Raw genomic sequence first — 21,320 nt, 5'->3', positions numbered from 1 at the left:
ACATTAAGGATCCCTCTGCGTAAGGGGAATTTTGTGTGTGCTGGAGCCCCATTACAACTAATGGGGCTCACACCACGGGTGCGCATCCCATTACTTCTTCTGGGGTGCGTGAGGGGCTTTTCCGGCATGGCTTTCAGTGTATGCGGCTTTCACCATATACCGCACCCACGTAAAACGCAGGCACACTGTATATATTAAGGGGACATGAACACAAAAGGTGTATATTTGTGAAAACAATATACAAAATACATTACATATCAGAAGAAATTGCTAGTAAGAACTGTAGGCAACATTTATACAAAAACATGTAATTTAGAAAAACACACATGAAAACAAATATTTTGTTTATTTTTAAATAAATACACAGTGGTCTGAATGTGGAAGAGAACAGAATAAAAATTAGAAAAAGGAGAACTCAGAGAAATTTGAACTCAAAAATTCAAATATCCCTACCTTTGTGTCCAGCATGGCTAGCCCAGTACAATGCTGTACTTCCAGCTTTGTCTAAACCATTGACACCAACTCTGTTATCCAAACATTCCCTCAGCCAGCTCAAGTTTCCTGAAAAACACATTTTTAACAGAACACAATTTTTAAAATCTGTTGTCAAACTGAGAACCATGAAAGTCACACGTTAGCAATTTAACTTTGGATCAATGTATATATTTATTTAAAGTTCCTAAATCATGGTGTAATTGCAGGAATGAAAATCTCATGCAAAGGCAGTCTTCCATTTGAAACTCACCAGAGAGCACAAAGAAAGGTCTTTGTGGAAGGGGAAAGTCAAGTTAATTATTTATCTCTTAAAAATAAAAGAGCCTGTGCAGTTAAATTCTGGCAATAATAAATTATCTACACAATCAAATGTTGCCCATCCAAAATCCTATATGCCAGGATTCATATACACTACAAGTGAGGAACGGGTGTCCCATGAAGTGTCCCTAACCCACATAATTTTTAAAAACTGAAAGATGCTCTTCCCCTACAGGATGGTCCTGCGTTATTTTAGGGGAGGACTTTTTAAAAGCAGAAAGTAAGCAAGGGACTTCTTTGTTCAAAAATACCTCTCTTGGACCTGTAATTACAGCAAACTGCAATCTGTCAACCAATATCACAAATTACACCAATATTACCTACAGGAAGTGGGAAGGTAATTTTGAATATTAAAATCAGGAGGCAGCTTGCCCCTCCAAGCTGTAGTGAGGGGCATGTGCAGCCGCTAAACCTGTTGTAGCTTCCCACCCTGTGCTGGTTTTAGTGAACTCAGTGGGAGTTAATTATGAACAGACATACATAGGATTTCACTAAGAGTACCTGAAATCCAAATATTTAAAAGGTCTGCTGGGAAAATGAGGAGCCCCAAGATTTTGTTGATATTAAACAGTTCCTGATAGATTCCCAAAGTGACTCATCTTTTGCCACACTGGTGGTGGAAAACTGCAAGCAGGACAGCCATAGAAGCTCCATCACCATCCAGAGAGGGCGACCTTCCTGTCAGTTGACTGGTGGATACCAAAGCATTATGTGACCCCTGAGACACCTTTAAAAACCTCCAAAGGAGGAGGCTCCACCACCTTCAAAAGGAGTGTGTTCCAGTGTCAAGCAGCTTTTACTGTTGGGAAGTTCTTGACACTATTGGTTACCATAAATATATTTTTAGAAAAAGGTAAATATGTTTAGCCAGCAAATTAAGAATATATAGAACATGGAACCCAAATTATTTGCCTGAAATATTCAAGCCAGGAAGGGGAAAAAACCCAAAAACCTGTAAGCACCATTCCTTGTAAAGAGAATAAAAAACCTTTATTGTCCACCCCCCCCCCCAAAAAAAAACAAAAACCCAGCATCCTATTTTTTTAAGGTTGTATCCTACAAGACAGGAGACAAGATCTCTTGGTATACCAAGAGAATGGCATTTGTGAGCAACATTGTTCTGCTGCAGTCTCCTGCCCACCTCCAAGCACCCTCTACTCCTGAAGACTAGGGGTTGCAGGGTGAAAGAGGGGAAAGGAAAAGTCCATTGCAAGTGTGAATATCCAGCTGTGAGACAATTTGACCTTTAAAGAAAACGCTACATACCATTTATTGTACCCCTAAAATAAATGGAAAGAGAACAGTTGAATTCCAAGTAATCTGGTTAATAAAAGCAGCTTTCTGGTAGATCTTGTGGCTGCTTCTGCTACAGTGACAACTATCAAAAGTGGGTTGGCAACTCAAAAATACATCAGGGATCTGGACGCTATGAACCCCATCCACTTACCTCTCTTGGCAGCTTCATGTAGTGGGTTGTCAATGGATTCTGCTTGTTCAGCCACTAAAATAAAAGAGGAAAAACCCACACAAAACTTTAACCAACATTTATCTTTTGTGCCTCACTAAATAGGCCCAAGACTTCCATTTCTTCAGCACCAATGCCCCAACATTCATCAACAATCATGGATTATTGCCGAGATGGCTATATATATGTTGTGTGTGCATCCATCTGCTTGGCCCAGGAAAGAGAAGGTTTAGGCCTCTCTAACCAAATCCTTGAACCATCAACCATATTGGAAAGGATGTCAGGAATGTGACTCTATTGACAACTGCTGTCAGAGATTTCATACTGATTAAATTATTGGACATGAGTGAATACTGCCATGGAAAATTCAAGTGCACATTAAGACATCCTGCAGTTGGTAAACAATGTATCAGGGATCTAATATTACATCGGTAAGGAAGATCACTTTTGGTGATGAGGGGTAGGGTGATAAGCTCAACAGTTTTCTTTGTTAGGCTTTATTGTCCAAACCAGAGGCTCAGGGCTCCTGACCCAGCCAAGAGTTTCTTCTTCCCTGGTTCAGATCCGCCCCTTCTCCACATTCCTGGAACCATCTCCCCAAACATTTGTAGATTACCACTTCTCTAATTAATTTTAAGCCTGAACTTTTTTTTTTTTTTTTTTTTTTTTTTTTTTTTTTTTTTTTTGCTTATGGAAGCATTTCAGGCTGCAGCTTGATATCTTTGATAATTTAGACAAAGGGTATATTGTTTGTCTATAGTTTTATAGATATTTTAATGGGATAAATTGTTTACTATATTTTATATTTTGTGATTTTAGATTGCACACCATTGGCAGGTTTTATGTTGTTTTGATGACTCTGTAAAGTGCTGTTAAAAATGTACCATCCTTTGCTGCTTTTTCTCAGTAGTCTAGAGAGACTTGGGACATGTAATTTTTATTATTCTATTGGCAGCTTTCTCACCTATTCCCTCTTTGATGGTGGTGGGGTAAATTAAGGAAGATATTTGTGTTTTCTCACTTTGAACCTCCCTTCCCTTTCTCTCTTCTTCTCTTGGCATCCTTTGAGGTTCATACACATCAGTCCCAAACTCTCTCAAGCTTGTAAGTGAACATTTCCCCATCCTCATACAAGAGTGCTCTGTTACCTAGTCATGTACATATTTTGCTTATCAGCTGCCATTTATGAACCTCTGCAATTAGCTACTAAAGCTCTGCCAACATCTTATGAGAGTAATTTAAAAATCACTGATACAGGCTTAAAAATTAGGCTGGTATCCTCTATACTTTAACTCTCTGCCCCTGCCAAACAATGGTTATGAGTGTCCTGGTTTTGTCTCTAATTCTCAATGGTCTGGGGAGGAATGCAGGTTAGACATCTGGATATTGGAATCTGTATATCTAAAGGAAATTTGAACCAGAAAAGATTTAGAATAAAAGGAAAGACTTAGGTATTTATATATTCACTTATTCAATTCATAGTTCACCATTCTCACAGCACAAGTCCCAAGAGAGTCTTTTCTCCAGTAATGGGAGAAAGGTGGAATACACACTCATCCATCCACATTTGCTGGGGTTAGGGGCACAGGACCCCTGTGAATGTGAGAAAACTGCAAATAACAAAAACACTATGTTTTTACCTGAGAGAACACCTCTCTGGGAATCTCTAGGTCTTGCAGTGCAACTCTGTGGTCAACAGCTGCCAGACATTGTCCATAGAATTGTGCTGGAGGAGCTACAAATGCCTAGTGGAGTGTTCTCTCTAGGGATCTATATGCCCTTCAGTTTGACCTTTGGTTAAAGTTGACCACAGAGTTGTGTGGAGGACCTAGATATTCCTAGGTAGAACATATTAATAAAATCCACGAATAATCAGATCTGCAAAAGTCAAAGCCGCAAATGGGGAGGGATGAGTGTACATCAAATCAAATTAAACAATCAATAAATGAGTTTACTATGTAGATGGCACCATAAGCATAGATAAACATGATTTAAAAGTTTTAAAAAGCATGAAATAAGCAATCCTATTAAAATATCAATTTAAAAAAGTTTAAAACACATTTACCAAGGAATATAAAAATATAGCATATCCCTTAAAAGGCCCTTCCACCACAAAGGCCTGTCTAAATAAAAAGTCTCTGCCTGCCAGAGGCAAACACTAAACGTACTAATTGCACTAGTTTTGCAGCAGGACCCATCTTGATATGCAGAGACAAGTGTTTTGCTGTTACAGTGAAAAGAAAAAGATATAAAATCACTGAGCTCTTATTGCTGTCCAGAAAGCTGCAAATTAGGAGGAAGGCTTGTTCCCACCATTCTCATTGCTTTTAGTTTCCCTGCAGCCATTAAATTGGTTTCAAATTAGCACAGAAAGTAGCTGTGAGATTTCTAACTGGTTCAGCCAGAACTGTTTATATTACACCCATTTTGAAAGGATTATGCTGTCAGCTTATTTGCTTGCAAGGTTAATTTTAGGTGCTGGTGTTTACCCTCAAAGCCTAAACAACTTTGGACCAAAAGATCTGACAGAGGATCTCTTTTCATGCCAGTCTTAAGATTTCAGGTTCTTCATTAAGTATCACCTTTCACAGAGCACTGTATATTTACAAAATAGTAGGATTTTCCTGTAGTGATAACCAGGCTCTGAGATGCCTTATTCAAAGAACTTCAACTGGTGTCAACAACACTCCTTTTTAAATGTGTCAAGTTAAAATGTGCCTGTTTCGGATGAAATCTCATTTGGTTAGTGTTCTCCAAATGACACTTTCTGCTTTAAATCCAGGAGATGGTAACACACTGACACATTCTTCTCATTTAAGATCACCTTCTAGAACTAGCTCATTTACTTCAGGCCAATTCTGACCAGAGCTTGGAAAAGTTCCATTTTCAAACTGGCTATGGTGGTTGGGGGATTATGGAATTCATAGTCAAAAAGTAACTAATACAAGTTCTGGTTCTGACATTAGCTTAGGATACTAGAATCCTTTTGGCTCTTGCTCACAGATACTTCGTAAAAAGAAATAGCATAAACTATGATTTTTTTTCCTTCCCAGCTACTGTGCAGAAGGAGGTCCTGAAAACCAAAACAAATTTGAAATATACCATAGTTGCTGGGAATTAGTCCAGTCCGTCCTTTACAGGTCCCCTTCCACCAATTTGTATCACTCTGGAGGGAAAAGAAAATATTGCTTGAAACAAAAAATACTATTCCATTTGAAATTTATTCCGCTAATTAATGTAATATGCCCTACTTGTTACCGCATTGTGTTTATAAACTTACCATATCAGAAATGTAGATGATATCTCCTTCTTCAAAATACAGCTCATCTGGCTGGAACAACAAACAGACTGTCTTCAGTTTATGTACTGATTTCAACCAAGGCATTTTCAATCCAACTCTCCCACCACAGTGTCAAGGACTGGCCTGACCATGTTTCAAGACTCATTCCATTTACCTCAAAGAAGTGATACATCATTGGCTTCCTGCTCTAACAGTAATTTTATACACTTCTGTCAGTTCATCCTAATTCCCAATTTTTCTCCAGCACCACATTTCAAATGAGTTCATTTTCTTCCTGTCAGCTATCTTTACTTTACAGCTCTCACAACCATTCACAGAAATGGGAGATAAGATGACATGGGACATTCTAACTTTAGTATTTGATGATATATTTTACACTTCAGGATATATTCAAGTTCCTTCATAGCTTCCCTTCCAAGTCAAGGGCAGGGGCATGATGCAAAAGCAAAAGGTGTGGTACTGACTTCAAGTTGTTTTTCAAATGCTTCCAAGGGCACATGCAGAGAATGAAGTTGGGAATTCTGTGATTACCATGGGCTACCAAATAAATGGGTCCTAGAGCAAATCAGATCTGGGTTCTCCTTAGAAGCAAAGATGACTAAACTGAGGTTGTCACATTTTTGCCATATCATGAGAAGAAAGCACTCACTAGAAAAAGACAATAACGCCTGGTAAAGTTGAGGGCAATAGGAGAAGAAAAAGACTGTTTACTAGATGGATGAATTCAGATGACTTTTTCACACGGTGACCTATCTGCTTTCCTCCCAAAAATAGTTAGTGTTGGCATTCCGGAAAAGCAAGCAAATTCACTAATGATTATCACAAACAAAGCACAACAACAGATTAGGCAAGAAAGTGTGTCAAAAGTGAATTTGGCTTTCAGATAGATGAGGACAAATCCCGTTGCTTACTTGGGAATAACTTTTTTGCGCATGCTCCAAACTGTCATTTCCACAAGTGCACACACACACACATGCTCCAGAGATGGAAGGGAAACTGTGGAGGAAAATCGTCTTTGTCCCAGAACCTGTTTCAGCAGAAGGCAGGCTGAGATTTTCCTTTGCAAACTCCCATAAAACCATACATAAACACACACACACAGTGGAGAGAAAGAGGAGGTGGCTGGTCCATAAACCTTCCTGATTTTAGTGAGGACTGAAACTCCCAGATGCCCTCCTTTTCCAGGACATAATCTCACTTTCTCCCTCCTATAAAAGAGGAATTTCAAAATGTCCTTTCTCTTGCTCTCCCACCAGCTGTTCCCTGTTGCAGGAGGAGGAGACCAGCCGAGGGAAAGAGGTGTGTGTCTTGTATGTGTGTATCCCTTTTAGAGCAAGGCTGCCTCCCTCTCCTTGGCACAGCAAAGGAACCATGAGAAATCTGGGAACAGGGAGAATCCAGGACATGGTTTTCAGACTGCTGCAATTACATGAAAAAAGCAAATTTGTGAATGAACTGGAAATGAAAACACAGTATTTTTGTGAAAATGCTTATTCCCTGATTCACTTCACTTTCTAACCTGTTTGTGCACACAGTCATCTGAAAAGCAATTGCAAAACTGTCCCTAATGCCCTGGATGACCCTGCATTGTGACCAGTTTAACCTTCCAATTTTCCCCGTGTGAACAGGTCTAGAGAAGCCATGGCCATGAATATGCAAGACCAAGCAGAGTGGCTGAGAACAAAGAGATTTGGAGATCTCTCATTCACAGTGTCACCATAGGTTGAAGTCAACTTAAAGGCCATTAACAACAACTACTGCTCCCCCTCCCTAACATCTTCCACTTTTTTTCTTGCACACACAAATTTGTACAGGATGGAAAACAGAAGCGGGTTCAGTACCATTGATGGAGTCCATTACCAAAGTGCCACCTGTTGGACTTCAAGGACAGACACAAGTGCCTCTAAGCTTCCCACTTTTTAATTTCTCCATTAATCCTTTAACACAGTGTAATGCTTCTATGGAAAGTGTGAAAGACTTTGTGGCTTATAGTCATTAAAAAAGTGGAGTGGGGTAAGTGATCTTGAACCACAAGAGGCATAAGGACTGATGAACCCCTGGAATCAGATGCTTGAAGCTGTTGTCAGGGCTGAACAGGGGAGCAAGTGTAAAATCATTTTTAATTCCATGAATTGTTACTAGTTTATTGGAAATGAAAAGTTAGGGAATCTGAGAAGGATCAAAAAGTAACCCTGGTAACCCCCATAAATAAGAAAAGGAAGCTAGATTTGGAACTGGAGATTGCTTGCTCTGCAACTGAAGAAAGGAAGAGTGCTTCGGCCTTGAAAAATGCTTAAGCATTCTTGCCCCAAGGAGGATGCAATGATTGAAAATAAAGCAAAAGAAAAGGGATTTTTGCTGTCCCCTGCTGCCACCTACTGGTTTCTCATGGGAAAAATAAACATGTTAATAAAAGCAGCTGTGTCGCTTGTGACTTAGACAATGACATTAAACTTAAACAATACCTTTTATTAAGTCCACTAAAATGTCATAAAAGTGGAATGTGCTTTTGAGTTCTTGAGTACTCTTAATCAGGCTGAGCATTACAAAAATTGGGATAAGAAAAAGCCTTCCCAAAATCAACCCAGATATTAAAATAATTCCATGTGTGGTCAGATCTAAGTCTCAAGAAGGGGAACGGAGGCTGGAAGTGTCAGGTTTTGGGTGCAATGATAGGCTGCATCTTGAGAAATGTAGAATCAATGACTGTTTTTCATCGCTCCAGGTAAACAGCTCTCATGGAAGGGCCAAATGTCATATAATGAGGGATTTACAGTTGAATCTTCTGAGTTTTTTGTTTGTTTTAAAGAAGATGAAAATACATCCCTATTGATTTGTTAAAACACTTGGGAAAGAGTTTAGCTATCATTTTCTTAGATAGCCAAAAACCTCAAGTTATTATTAGCACTGCAGTAGAAAAAGTATATCCATTATACCTGTAACAAAATTAGTTTTTCTTATGCGCTGCAGTGCTAAAGCCAACAGGGGAGAGGTGGTTTAAATCAGGAAAATAACATGGGCTATTTTTCTGCTGTCCCCTGGCTATCTTACCATCTCTCGTCATTCACAGAGTCACATATAGACACCAGAAACCAACAGGCTCCTTAATACCTTTTTCATCACCATTTCTTGCTGCAATACAATGGCAAACACCCATTGAAAAAATTTGCCAAGAAAACCCCATGATAGGGAGACAGAAGAGCATGGACTAGTAGCTTGAACATTGGATTACAACTCTGGAGACCAGCATTTGAATCCCTGCTTGGCCATGAAATCCACTGGGTGACCCTGGGCCAGTCCCATTCTCTCAGCCTTAGAGGATGGCAATGGTAAACTCCCTCTAAAGGAACATGTCAAGAAAACCCTTGATAGGTTCACCTTAGGGTTAAAATGAGTTGGAAATGACTTGAAGGCACACAACAACAGGCAATACATTCTGCTCCTCAGGTTGGTAAGGCCAGAAGTGCCCTGCATTTTTATTTTAAAAATTAATTATTAATAATATCATCATCATCATCATCATCATCATCATCATCATCATCATCATCATCATTTTTAAAATAATAAATTATTATTAATATTATTATTATGGGAGTTGGAGTTTATTGTGGGGTCCTTGGCTCGAGGCTAGGGAATTCTGGGAACTGTAGTGTTGTGAGACATTGAGCCTACTCTGCCAGAGAGCTCTGGTGCCTCAGCAAACTAATAACTTATTATGATTATGATTATTATTATTATTTTAAAAACATTTTTGGTTTTTTTAATTATAATTATTATAATTATTCTCCATGCTCCCTAAAGTACCACCTCCCTGAATCCAATCCACTCTCCTTCCTTTTGTAATAGTTGCCTTCTCTTAGGTTGCATCCGCACTGGGGACATAATCTGGTTTAACTCCACTTTAACTGTCCTGGCTCAGTGCTATGGAATTCTGGGAGTTGGAGTTTGTTCTGGGGTCTTTGGCTTGAGGCTGTGGAATTCTTGAAACTGGAGTTTGTTGCTCCCCCCAGCCTCCTGTTTCATTCCCTCCATCCCTGTCATCTAACCTTCTGAGCAACGGAAGCAATTGGGGCAAAATTGCAGTGCAGCATCATGGGAAATTTGCCTCTTTGGAGGTTTTTTTTTTTTTTTGGGGGGGGGGTACTGGCAAAGTTGCATTCCACACTAGACCAATTCAGAGTGAAATTGAAGTGAGCTTGAATGCGAATTCTGTGAATTCACTTTTGTACCGAATTCACCAAAATGAGGAGTCACTTTGGATTCACTGTGGAAGCACCACGGAAGGAGCTTCCATAGAAAGGAATCACATGTGATAACACATTCACATTATCATGTGAATTTTCATTGTTGGATCTGAGCCACAAAAACCTCCCAACCTCCGTGTGATAAACTTCAATGTATGGAAGCTCCTCCAAATCCTAGATACTGTAATATGCAGCAAAGAGCACGACAGAAGTTGAGGCCCAACAACTCTTCTTTCACAACCCTCTATACCTAAAAGGTACAGGACATTTCCAGTCCCAATTATCCTGGTCTTTTTGAGTTGTATATGGTTAAGGTCCGGGTTATTTGGCAGACAGTGTCTCCCCGTATGAACTGGCCTGGGCTCTGAGATCTTCAGGAGAGGCCCTTCTCTCAGCCCCCCCTCCATCACAAGAACAATTAATGGGGACACAAGAGAGGGCCTTCTTGGGGGCTGTGCCCCTCAATTCTGGAACTCCCTTCCCAGTAGGCTTGCCATATCCCGGCTGGGGGTGGGACTTTCCCAGTTTGGGGCGGGGCCACACAGTCCCACCCTGGTTTGGCCCATCCCCCAGGACCTCCCCCCCCCCAGCAAGGCCCTGGAGGCAGCTCCACCCCTCCCCATGGCTGTGTGCCACCCTCCCCGCCTCCCTGCCTGGCTTAGCCTAGAGAGCAGGTCTTAAAGACATCTGCCACTCAGAGCTATTGCCAGCCCACTTGGTATATATACCCTGCAAAAGGCATTACTTTCAGGTTACAGTGAGCAAAGAAAAAAAGGCCATCAATCGTTCCTGTTTCCCTGGGCGTCTAAATGCCTCATCTTTTAAATGTATAGCACTCAGTATTGTTGTAATTCTTTATCACAGGGTCGTTTTTGAGGCCCTAAACACCTTTACTTGTCATATGCAAATTTCTCCGGAAGCTGACCAATGGGAAAGAAGCAATCAGCCCTCCATTTGGGTTGGTTTTCAATGGCTTGGAAGGAAAGATTTTGCCTTGCAAGTTGCTGGTAAATAATAGAAGGCTTTGGGGTAGCAAAAGGCTGCAGAAATAGTTTGACCCCCCCCCCCCTTAAACATCCATGGCTCAGTGCTATGGGATTCTGGGAATTGTAGTTTCTTGTGGCACCAGAGTTCTTTTGACAAAAGGAGACTGAATGGAGGCGTTGCCTGGCTGGGGGCAGAGCCTCTTGCCAGCAGTGAGAGGGCTGCGATGATGAGGAAAAGCAGGGGCTCCTCTGGTGGTCCTGGCCACTTCCCTTGGCTCCCTCCCTCCTCCTCCTCCTCCTCCTCCTCCTCCTCTCAGAGCTCATTCACACTCCCTGGCTTTTCTCTCCCCCCCCCCCCTGCACTTTGAGACCCCTTTAACTGCCAAAGCTCAATGCTCTGGAATTCTGGGGTCTGTGAGGCATTTGGCCTTCTCTGTCAGAGAGCTCTGGTGCCACAATAAACTACAATTCCCAGGATTCCATAGCACTGAGCCCTGGCAGTCAAAGCAGTGTGTTTTGGACACAGAGATCCTCCAAATGAATCCAGTCCCTAGCTTTTATATCTCTCACACACACTGCAGGAATAATAACCCACTTTGAGACTGCTTTAACTCAGTGCTAGGGAATCCTGGGAATGCTAGTGTTTGGGAGACATTGAGACTTCTCTGTCAGTGATGGCTCTGAGGCCACAATAGACTACAATTCCCAGGATTCCCCAGCACTGAGCAATGTACTACAATTCCCAGCATTCCCCAGCACTAACCCAGGACAGTTAAGTCACTCTCAAACTGGATTCTTTCCTCAGTGTGGATGCAGCTTTGGTGAGGAACTCTGGGCATTTCAGTCCAGCATTGTTTTATTTCTGCAGTGTGTTTTGGACCAGAGACAAGATGACCAGACATCCTCCTCCTTTTCCAGGACATGTCCTCTTCGGTCAAATTTCAAAATGTCCTCCATTTGGATCATGGCTAAGAAGCATGGATTTATAATTACATGGGTGTTTTTAGCTTTTATTTACATTTTTTTGCTTGGGTGCCCTACATTTTGGGGTGAGGGCATTGGTCACCTTGGTCAGAGAGCTTTCCAGGGGTTAACTGCCATTCTGCTGTGGTGCTGGAACAGACCACCATTCCCAGAATTCCATAGCATTCAGCCAAGACAGTTAAAGTGGTCTCAAACCAGATTATTTCTCCAGTGTAGATGCAGCCCAAGCCTTTTGCCTCTCTTATGCCTGAGATTTCAAAGCCCAGCCTTGGCACCACAACAAACTACAAATCCCAGGATTCCATAGGATGGAGTGATGAGAGTGAAAGCAGTGTGGCAGCAGCCTAAGTGTGCTTAATGCAGATCTTAACATGGTGCACCTCTTGCCTTCAGAGTCTCACAAGACTTTTTTGTTTAACAACTTGTACCCATTAACTCCATTTCATGTCTCCTTTATTTAGTGGGGAGGAATACAGACAAAACAAGCCAAAATGAAGGAAAACCAAAGTCCCTTGACCAAAGGGTTTGGTTGTGGAATAAGCCTCTGAAATATGCAAGAGGCAATGTTAAAATAAAGCCATGTTCAATGCTCAAATGTGCTATTTGGAATGGGGAGAGGGGGGTGGCTAGAAAGGGAAGTACATTTCCGTGATCTGTCTACGAATAATGTCAAAACGTCCGCCATTTTGATCATGCCTAAGAAACATGGATTTATATTAACATTTCTAAAAAAGCCTCAATTTTTTTGTGTGTCCTCCATTTTTTAAAAAATGTGTCCTACATTTGAAAATGTTGTCCTGCATTTGTCCTACATTTGTCCCGGTTTGGAGGTCCTCACTTATGGCAACCCTACTTCCCAGGGAGGCCAGAATGACCCCTTTCTTGTTGTCCTTCTGTCAGCAGGCTAAAACATTTTTATTCAGACAGGCTTTTAAAACTGAAAGTCTTTAAAGAATGGGCTAGGGGGGTGCTGTAATGTTTTAACTAAAACGTTTCTTTTAAAAAGCATTTTATTCTTTTACTGAATGTGAATTGCTTTAATACTGTAAATAATTTAATTCTATTTCAATGCTCACTTTTTGTATGTTTTAATTGTATTCTTCTTTTAAAATGTTTTGTTCTTTTTAAACTGTAACCTGCATTGAGTCCCAATTTGGGAGGAAAAGTGGGATATAAATTAAATGTAGTAAATGCAGTAATAGTTGTCACCTTAGACAAGTCACGTGCTCTGAGCCTCAGAGGAGAGCAATGGCAAACCTCCTCTGAACAAATCTTGCCCCCCCCCCCAAAAAAAAAACCTGATAGGTTCTCCTTAGGGTCGAAGGCTTTCATGGCTGGCATCCATAGGTTTTTGTGAGTTTTTCAGGCTATGTGGCCATGTTCTAGAAGAGTTTATTCCTCACGTTTCACCAGCATCTGGTGAAACATCAAGAATAAACTCTTCTAGAACATGGCCACATAGCCCAAAAAACCCACAGAAATCTATCCATAGACTCCCTGCTTGGTTTTTACTCCATGGTGAGGTGGTCATGTGCACCCACAAGAAAACATGTGCATGTGTGTGTTTTTTAATTTATTAAAACATTTTAAAGCTATCCTTCACACTTTCAGATGTTAGGGCACTGCAAACATAGTTTTAGACCACTCTGTGTCCCATATTGGGGAAAAGGCAGGATGTCAGTTTAAAAATAATAATAATAATAAGGTTGTTAAAATAAATCAATATTGCTATGCAATAAAACCATTAAGCATGACAGCAAAACAAAGCAGCAACCAAAACAACAAAATAGGTTGACCAATTATAATGCTTGACAATCATATTTGATATGAACTGACACCAAAACAACTGCTGCACAGGTGGCTGTCACACCTCTGTGATGAGGGCTTTCCACAGTTGGTGCATCACACCTTTGCTCAGAACTGTTGGCAATATTGCCAGTAAGGAGCAAAAACTCAATCCTGGTTAAAATCCACATGAATTATTAGGCTAATGCATGTTAATAAGATATTACACATAAACAAATATATAGAAAGTGAAATAGCAACAGTGATTTCGCAAATCCTCTGTCTTTTCATCTCTAGATGTAAAACAGAAATCGTATTTTCTAAGTTTTATGAACAGATGGGCTAGACTGAATTTAACTGTGTAATCACATTCAAAAATAAACTTTCTTTTAGTGTGTGTGTGTGTGTGTGTGTGTGTGTGTGTGTGTATAAAATACAGTACTCACCGTTCTGGGTTCAAATGTATACAGGGCTCTGAAAACTTTGACCTGCCCTAAAAACAGAGAGAAAGACAGCGACATTAACAAGAGCATACATCTTATGTCCCTAAGTTTGATTGATCAAGAATCAGTTTGAAGAGTTTAAACAACAAGGACAAATATTATCCCTAAAGAACATTCTCGCTGCAAAGCCAGTTTGCTTCAGTACTAGATTTGGATTGCTGAGACCTGAATTCAAATCCCTGCTTGTTCAAAAATCTCACTTGGTGGCTTTGGATCATTAACCTGGCTAATCCACTTCACGGGCTTGTGAGAATAAAATGGGAATCATATGCATCACTGTCTTGCACCAAAATTGGGTGTAGTTCAAGGCTTTTCTAAAAATTCTTTCAGCGCTGAACACTGACACTGGTCACTGCTGTAGCGTAAGCTTTATTGATGGTAAATGATGCAGCAGACAGTACACAGCAGATAAGCAATCAGGTCCTTTTGCTGATGGAGTCCAGTATCCCTTCGCAGCCATTCCACTCTCAAAGCGTTTATGGATAAGGGTTATAGCAGACTACAGCTGCTTCATCACTAATGTATCTGTTAAGACTAAGGCCACAACAGATAATGTAAAGCAAAGTTATATAGAATATATAACTATTTCCTCTTGGGCAACAAACGTAGTACCCGCTAATGCCTATTTCTTGATATTAGGTCTACTGTTGTATTGCAAATTCAAATCAACTAATCTCGATACTTGGTGCCTTTGCGACTGCTCACCTTGGGAGCATCGGGTTGAGCAGCAATGGAAAAGCCTCTTATCTTTGGGCAAAGGCCCATGTGGGCAAGAGGCTTCTCGGTTGCTGCTCCCAAGGTGACCAGGTATAAAGAGAGATGCTTCTCCCCGGTGAGGGAGGAGTCTGAGAAAGGCACTGGACTCTTTTGGAGAATCAACTCTGTATATTCCTCCCTCTTTCCCCAGAGATTTCCCTTCCCCACACAGCTTCAAGTCATCCCTCCCGTCACCACAAACTTTGTTTTTTCTGCTACCTCTTCTCTCAACCTGTCTGACCAAGGAAAGAAGGAGCAGCAGTGCAGCTCAAACCTGCCAGGCAAGTTCTGGTAAAGCTAACAAAACTTAAGCAAGGTGAAAGCTCCTTTTTGCCGCTACGTCTCCCCAGTTGCCATTTGTGCTAACTCCTTCTTCATGGGTGCAAGCTCACATGGGCAAGCATAGAGTAGGAGACACTGTCACGGGAAGCTATCATCAGTGCTGTGTGGTGGTTTTAAGGGACCCTGAAAAGAGAATGTTCATGCAACTCTCATCCCACCAGAGTCCTAAAGGCCACGGGTTCCCCTTGTCTTTTTTGCACACCACTACCTTGATCAATGGCCCCCTGCTGCCTCCTTTTCTCTTCCCACCCCCACCACCCCCCCTTGATCTTTCCACAGCTCCCAGGGGGCCAGTACTGCCAACCTTGGAAATCACTGCTCTAAGTGAAAAGAAAACCCATGGCCTATCTTAAGTGAAAAGAAAATTTACAGCATGTAAGTGAGCTGTGCCTCTGCCATGAGGCAGGTGGGTCTCACAATTCTTGTGAGTACCATGGGTAAAGATTAATAGCTCTCCAGTGATGTGAAAGAGTTGATTTGTATTAATGACATGGTTGCATACTTTTTGCATTGACTTTGCAGTTTGAGGTTCCAAAGAGATATGAAGGTTGGAAATGGGTGGGGGGAGGGCACAAATTTTTTTCTGTTGCTAACCTGCTAGTACAATCCTCATAGCTATTGAGTGGAGATGTGTCATGTTTATGCACCATGCATCATTTATCATCAATGCTATAGCAATAATTTATGCCAGTGTTTGGCATCAAAAGATCTCTTGAAGAAGCCTGGACCTACCCCCAGTTCTGGAGGAAGACCATCATTACAAACTCTTCATCAGCTCCTCAGAAGAAAGGAAGAAGATTTAAAGTATGAAATTATTATTATTATTATTTTACACAGTCCATTAAGCAGTCCTTAATGGTTGTAGGCGTTATAGTCCCAAAAATAAATTTCTCAAGGTCTGAAAAATGTTAATACATAGAAATGGCTCTTTTGTACTACCATTTACGTTAGATGTGCCACTAAACAGGCCTCCAGATTAACTGGATTTCAAATCAGCTCTTTGTAGGCTAAATCCTCTTACATGTTAAACCTTGTGATATAATTGAGGCCATTATAAAGTTGTATTTGCAAGAAGAAAAGCAGGTAAAACAAGAATCATTAGACACCAAACAGTTTGCAGGGCATGGCAACCTAAGCAACTATGAAAAGCAACTATGAAAAAGGGAGGGGAAAGAGGAGAAAAACAGGAAGAAGGTGGAACTACAATCTTTCAGGAAACCAGAGTTTCTCTTTCATATTTTACTAACAGCGCAATCCTATGTACATTTACTCAGAAATAAAACCCACTGAGGTCAGTGACTTATTCTCAGGAAAGTATGTGCAAGTGGAAAGGGAATGAAATGGCAGATTATCTACCACTTTAAAAGCTAGGAGAATTTATGCTTTTCTTAAAAAAGCAATTTCCCCACTTAGTTCTCTTCTTTTTCAAAAATATCTTCCTGACAGTTCTTTTGAGAGTTTTTAAAAGTTACTTTTTTGGACTAGCATTCTCAGAATCCCCTAGGCAGAATGGAACAGTAGTTAAAAAACAGTAGTGCTTCTGAGATCTGGGTTTTTTTTTTTGTTATTAATTTTGTCTTGTTGATTGCAATGGAAAAAACAAATACACATGGCCACATTGGGCTGGTGTAGTGGACATGGCCTGATTCTAGGATTTGAGCTTAGCAAAAGCAAAGATTTTGATCTTAGCAAATGCAAGGCCTTGCCCTGCTTGTAATGGAAGACATGCTTGTGGAATTTTCCCTAGAGATGCTGAGCACTTCTCTAGGGCATGCTGCATATGGGACATTTTTCTGATGGGAGAGAGACATTTCAACCCCATCCTAAGTGCCTCTAGCTAGTGAATCTAGTGGTGGTTATTCCTCTTTCAGAGTTTTATACAGTCAGCTCTACCTAGGGTTGCCATAACCCTCCTGCTGGCGGGACATTCCCGGTTTTTCACCACTAGGGGGCGTCCCTGCACGGTTTCCTCCTTGACTCCCGGCCTGTTGCCAATCTGGTGACTTTCACACCAAAATGGGTACTTTTCAGAGTCTTTGGTGTGATTTTGGTGGTGGGTTTTAATGGTAATTTTGAGAGTTTGAATAAGTTCCAATTATTTTTATTCAATTAGGGCTACATTTTATTGCCATATTAACATTACAGGGACTTTTCAGGGATTTTGACTGAATATTTGGTGAGATATGGGGGGGATTTGGTGAGTTTTGGCCAAACGTTTGGGGAATTATCTTCGAGGCTTGTTGGCAACAATTGTTGCCAGACTCAGGAAGAGGAGCTCCTCCTCTGTTTGGTCCCAGCAAGGCAGCAGAGGGGAGAGGGCCATTTCCTTTGGCACCGAGGTGAGGATGATGATGATGAGGAGGAGGAGGTGCGTGGCCATTTTCAATATTTATTTTGCCCCTGTGTATTTTTTCCAATGCTCTGGAATTCTGGTGTCTGTGAGGCATTTGGCCTTCTCTGTCAGAGAGCTCTGGTGCCACAATAAACTACAATTCCCAGGATTCCATAGCACTGAGCCCTGGCAGTCAAAGCAGTGTGTTTTGGACACAGATATCCTCCTTTTGTGAGTTAATGAATGAATCCAGTCCCTAGCCTTTCTGTCTCTCTCACACACTGCAGGAGTAATAACCCACTTTGAGACTGCTTTAACTCAGTGCCAGGGAATCCTGGGAATGCTAGTGTTTGGGAGACATTGAGACTTCTCTGTCAGAGGCTCTGAGGCCACAATAGACTACAATTCCCAGGATTCCCCAGCACTGAGCAGTCTTAAACTGGACCATTTCCTCAGTGTGGATGCACCAGGGGAGGAATTCTGGGCACTGCAGTTCAACTACGTTTGGAGGGTTATGTGACTTCCTGTCAGAGATAGCTCTGGGGCCACAGTGTACTACAATTCCCAGCATTCCCCAGCACTAACCCAGGACAGTTAAGTCAGTCTCGAACTGGATTATTTCCTCAGTGTGGATGCAGCTTTGGTGAGGAACTCTGGGCATTTCAGTCCAGCTATGTTTTATTTCTGCAGTGTATTTTGGACCAGAGACAAGATGACCAGACATCCTCCTCCTTTTCCAGGACATGTCCTCTTCTGTCAAATTTCAAAATGTCCTCCATTTGGATCATGCCTAAGAAACATGCATTTATATTAACATTTTTTAAAAATCATCAATTTTTTTCACGTGTCCTCCATTTATTAAAACTGTGCCCTACATTTGAAAATGTTATCCTACATTTGTCCTACATTTGTCCGGTTTGGAGGTCCTGACTTATGGCAACCCTAGCTCTACCTAACCGTGGGCTTGCCATCCATGGATTGGAACATCTGCAGATGGCCCCACCCTGTTCCCCCCAATGGTGGCACATGCACATGGCTGTGCCAGCATGATCATGCATGTGTCACACCACTGTTGGGATGAATGGGACTTGAGGTCCTGCATTTTTTGCAGTGAGTGTGTGTGTGTGTGTATGGGGGGGGGGGGGGCTTGGAACAGAATCCCTTGGATATAGTTTATAAATTATTTGATGTCCACTCTCATCAGAAACAGTTATAGCAGTTTTATTTTTAAGAGAGAGATAGAGAGAGATGTGTAGTTATTGTTATTATTGTAAATTGTGGTGTAGTGGATAATGTGTTGAACTAGACTTTAGGAGACCAGGGTTCAAATCCCTGCTCAGCCAAGGAACTCAGAATTTATCACCTCAGATGATAATGGCAAACCTCCTTGAAATAAATATTGCCAGGAAAACTCCATGATAGGTTTGCCTTAGGGTCACCATAACTCAGAAACAACTTAAAGGCAAACAACAGGTCCAAACAACATGGATTCAGGCTTGGAAATGTTCAAAAAATATATAAATTCCAAAAAGCAAATCTTGATTATGCCTTTTTATATAAGAGACACCATTTTACTATTCATTGTATTTAATGGGATTTGAGAATCCATGGATTTTGGTATCCATGGGTGGTTCTGGAACCAAACCCGAGTGGATAGCAAGGACCCACTGTAATTGGCTTGGTAAGAACACGAAAAGTTAATACTATTCAATTTGTGAGCTAACAATAGACTTACTGGAATGGGCAACCTTCCTTTTGACCCGACAATAACAGAGTAATACCAGCAATGGAGGGACTGGTAGATCTGACAGGGCAAGGGACACTACATCTACTCTTGGTATTACTGTATTGCCACTCTTCCTGCAGCTGCTCTGAGTTGTGCAAAAGCAGTGTCAGAGCTCTCTTTGGAGAATCAGCACTAATAAAGCTCCCTTTCAGCTTGGAGTAGCTGTGGGAGGAATGGCAGTAAAATTAAATGTGGGTTCCCCATCTCTGTGGTGGTGAATCCACTAGCCGCCGCCAGCACTTATGGAATTATGTACAGTAGGCCCTTGGTATCTACTAGGGTTTGGTCCCAGGCCCCCCTGTGGATATCAATATCTGTGGATGCTCAAGTCTAATTATTATACAACGGCATATTAAAATATATAATATAAAATGATATACATATAAAATGACAAAATATATAAAATGACAAAATCAAGATATGCTTTTTGAAATTGTTTTTTTTGGGGGGGGGGGTTCAAGCTCTGGATGATTGAATCTGTGGGTGCAGAATCCATGGAGACAGAGGGCTGGCTGTACTGGGAAGGAAAGAGAAGATCATCCAGTCTAACTGCTGACAGGATCCAAATAGTTTGAGTGTTGACCTTAGACTTGGGGAGACCAGGGTCTGAATTCCAATCATGGAAACCCACTGGGTTACATTAAGCAAGTCATACTCTCTTCTCGGCCTCAGAGAAAGGCAAACCTCCTTTGAATAAATCTTGCTAAGAAAATCCTAGGGTAGGGTCACCATAAATCTGATTTAATTTGAAGGCACATAAAAATAAGAACTGCAACAATATCCCTATTAAATTGCTTCCCTTTTTCTTAACACCATTTAATGAAAGATGGACCACTTTACAAAGCAGCTTGTTTCCCCACTTTCCTTAGTACCTCTTACCACAGACTTGTATATTTTTACATCACATTTTTATCACACTCCATTCCAATGAGCTCAAGGCAACATACATTTGTCTCGTCAAACCCCAGTGAGGTAGGCTAAGCTGACAAAGTGACTAAGCAGTCCAAGGTCACCCAATGAGTTTCATGCCTTAATGGGACTTTGGGCCAGGATTTCCCAGGTCTCAGTTCAACATTCTAACTGCTGCACTGGCAGTGGCTTCTTCTAAAATAGAACTGTCTTGGTATCGTCATACTAGAGAAAGTAAACTGAAACTGAAAAGCTAGTCTGAAACTAGCAAATTTGCTGTTAAGATCTAATTTGGGGACTTCCTGATTTCCAGCCTTGAGCCAAAGTATTCATTACATGTAAATGTACGTAACTTTATCCCTAAGGCTCTTCAATTTAACCAGGATGGGCAACTATGGTTTTTCAGAAGTTACTGGACTATAATCTTGCAATAAGCAGTTAATAGATGAATAAATCAGTAGTGTGTGTGTGTATGCATGCATGCATGCGTATTTGTGTTAAAAAGGTAGATGTAGCAGGTATACTGCAGTAATGATGGGGAAACTATGATATTTTTAAACCCTAATTCAGGATAGATTTGGAACTGGACTAGGTTATTATATTGTTTAGGTTGTTGGTTATTAATCTTTTTCATATAAATCAGGAAGATAACTGTTGATTATATTGGCATGAAGTATACCAATGTATTCAATAACTTTTCAGTTAAATCAAATCAATATGTACATGCATATTTATGCTAACTGATTACTTCTTTTTAGTTCATGTTCTTTTTTAAAACAATACTGCATATTATTATTATGATGTTTAATTTATTATCAACAAGTATTTATTTTTATTTTCAGAGTTGTATGATATACATACATTTATTGGGTTCTTAATAAAAATATATATTTTTAAAAAAGACGTTACTGGGCTGTATCTCTCATCATCACTCACTATAGGCTCTGCTGCCAATTATGGGAGTAGCAGACCATCAACATCTGGAAGACTGCACATTGTCTGTTCCTGTGTTATTGAAACAATATCCAGTGGTCCCTCAGTACCCACTGGGGTTTAGTCCCAGGACTCCCCATGGATACCAAAATCCATGGATGCTCAAGTCCTGTTATATATA

General features: G+C 40.9%; 1 protein-coding gene across 1 annotated transcript in view; it reads right to left on the bottom strand.

Moving 5' to 3' along the window:
• Positions 1 to 21,320, bottom strand: part of OSTF1 (osteoclast stimulating factor 1) — a 42,216-nt gene that overhangs the window by 6,825 nt on the left and 14,071 nt on the right. Inside the window, exons 2-6 of the mRNA XM_089490780.1 lie at positions 14,025 to 14,071; positions 5,559 to 5,609; positions 5,381 to 5,444; positions 2,261 to 2,314; positions 454 to 561 (exon numbers count right to left, since the gene is read on the bottom strand). Coding sequence (XP_089346906.1) covers positions 454 to 561; positions 2,261 to 2,314; positions 5,381 to 5,444; positions 5,559 to 5,609; positions 14,025 to 14,071 — 324 coding nt within the window. The remainder of the gene's footprint in view (positions 1 to 453; positions 562 to 2,260; positions 2,315 to 5,380; positions 5,445 to 5,558; positions 5,610 to 14,024; positions 14,072 to 21,320) is intronic.

Source organism: Sceloporus occidentalis, unplaced genomic scaffold (genome assembly GCF_023333645.1).
Source record: "Sceloporus occidentalis isolate IW3139 unplaced genomic scaffold, rSceOcc1.0.p SCAF_1, whole genome shotgun sequence".
NCBI lineage: Eukaryota > Metazoa > Chordata > Lepidosauria > Squamata > Phrynosomatidae > Sceloporus > Sceloporus occidentalis.
This window is presented reverse-complemented; position numbering and strand designations above follow the sequence as displayed.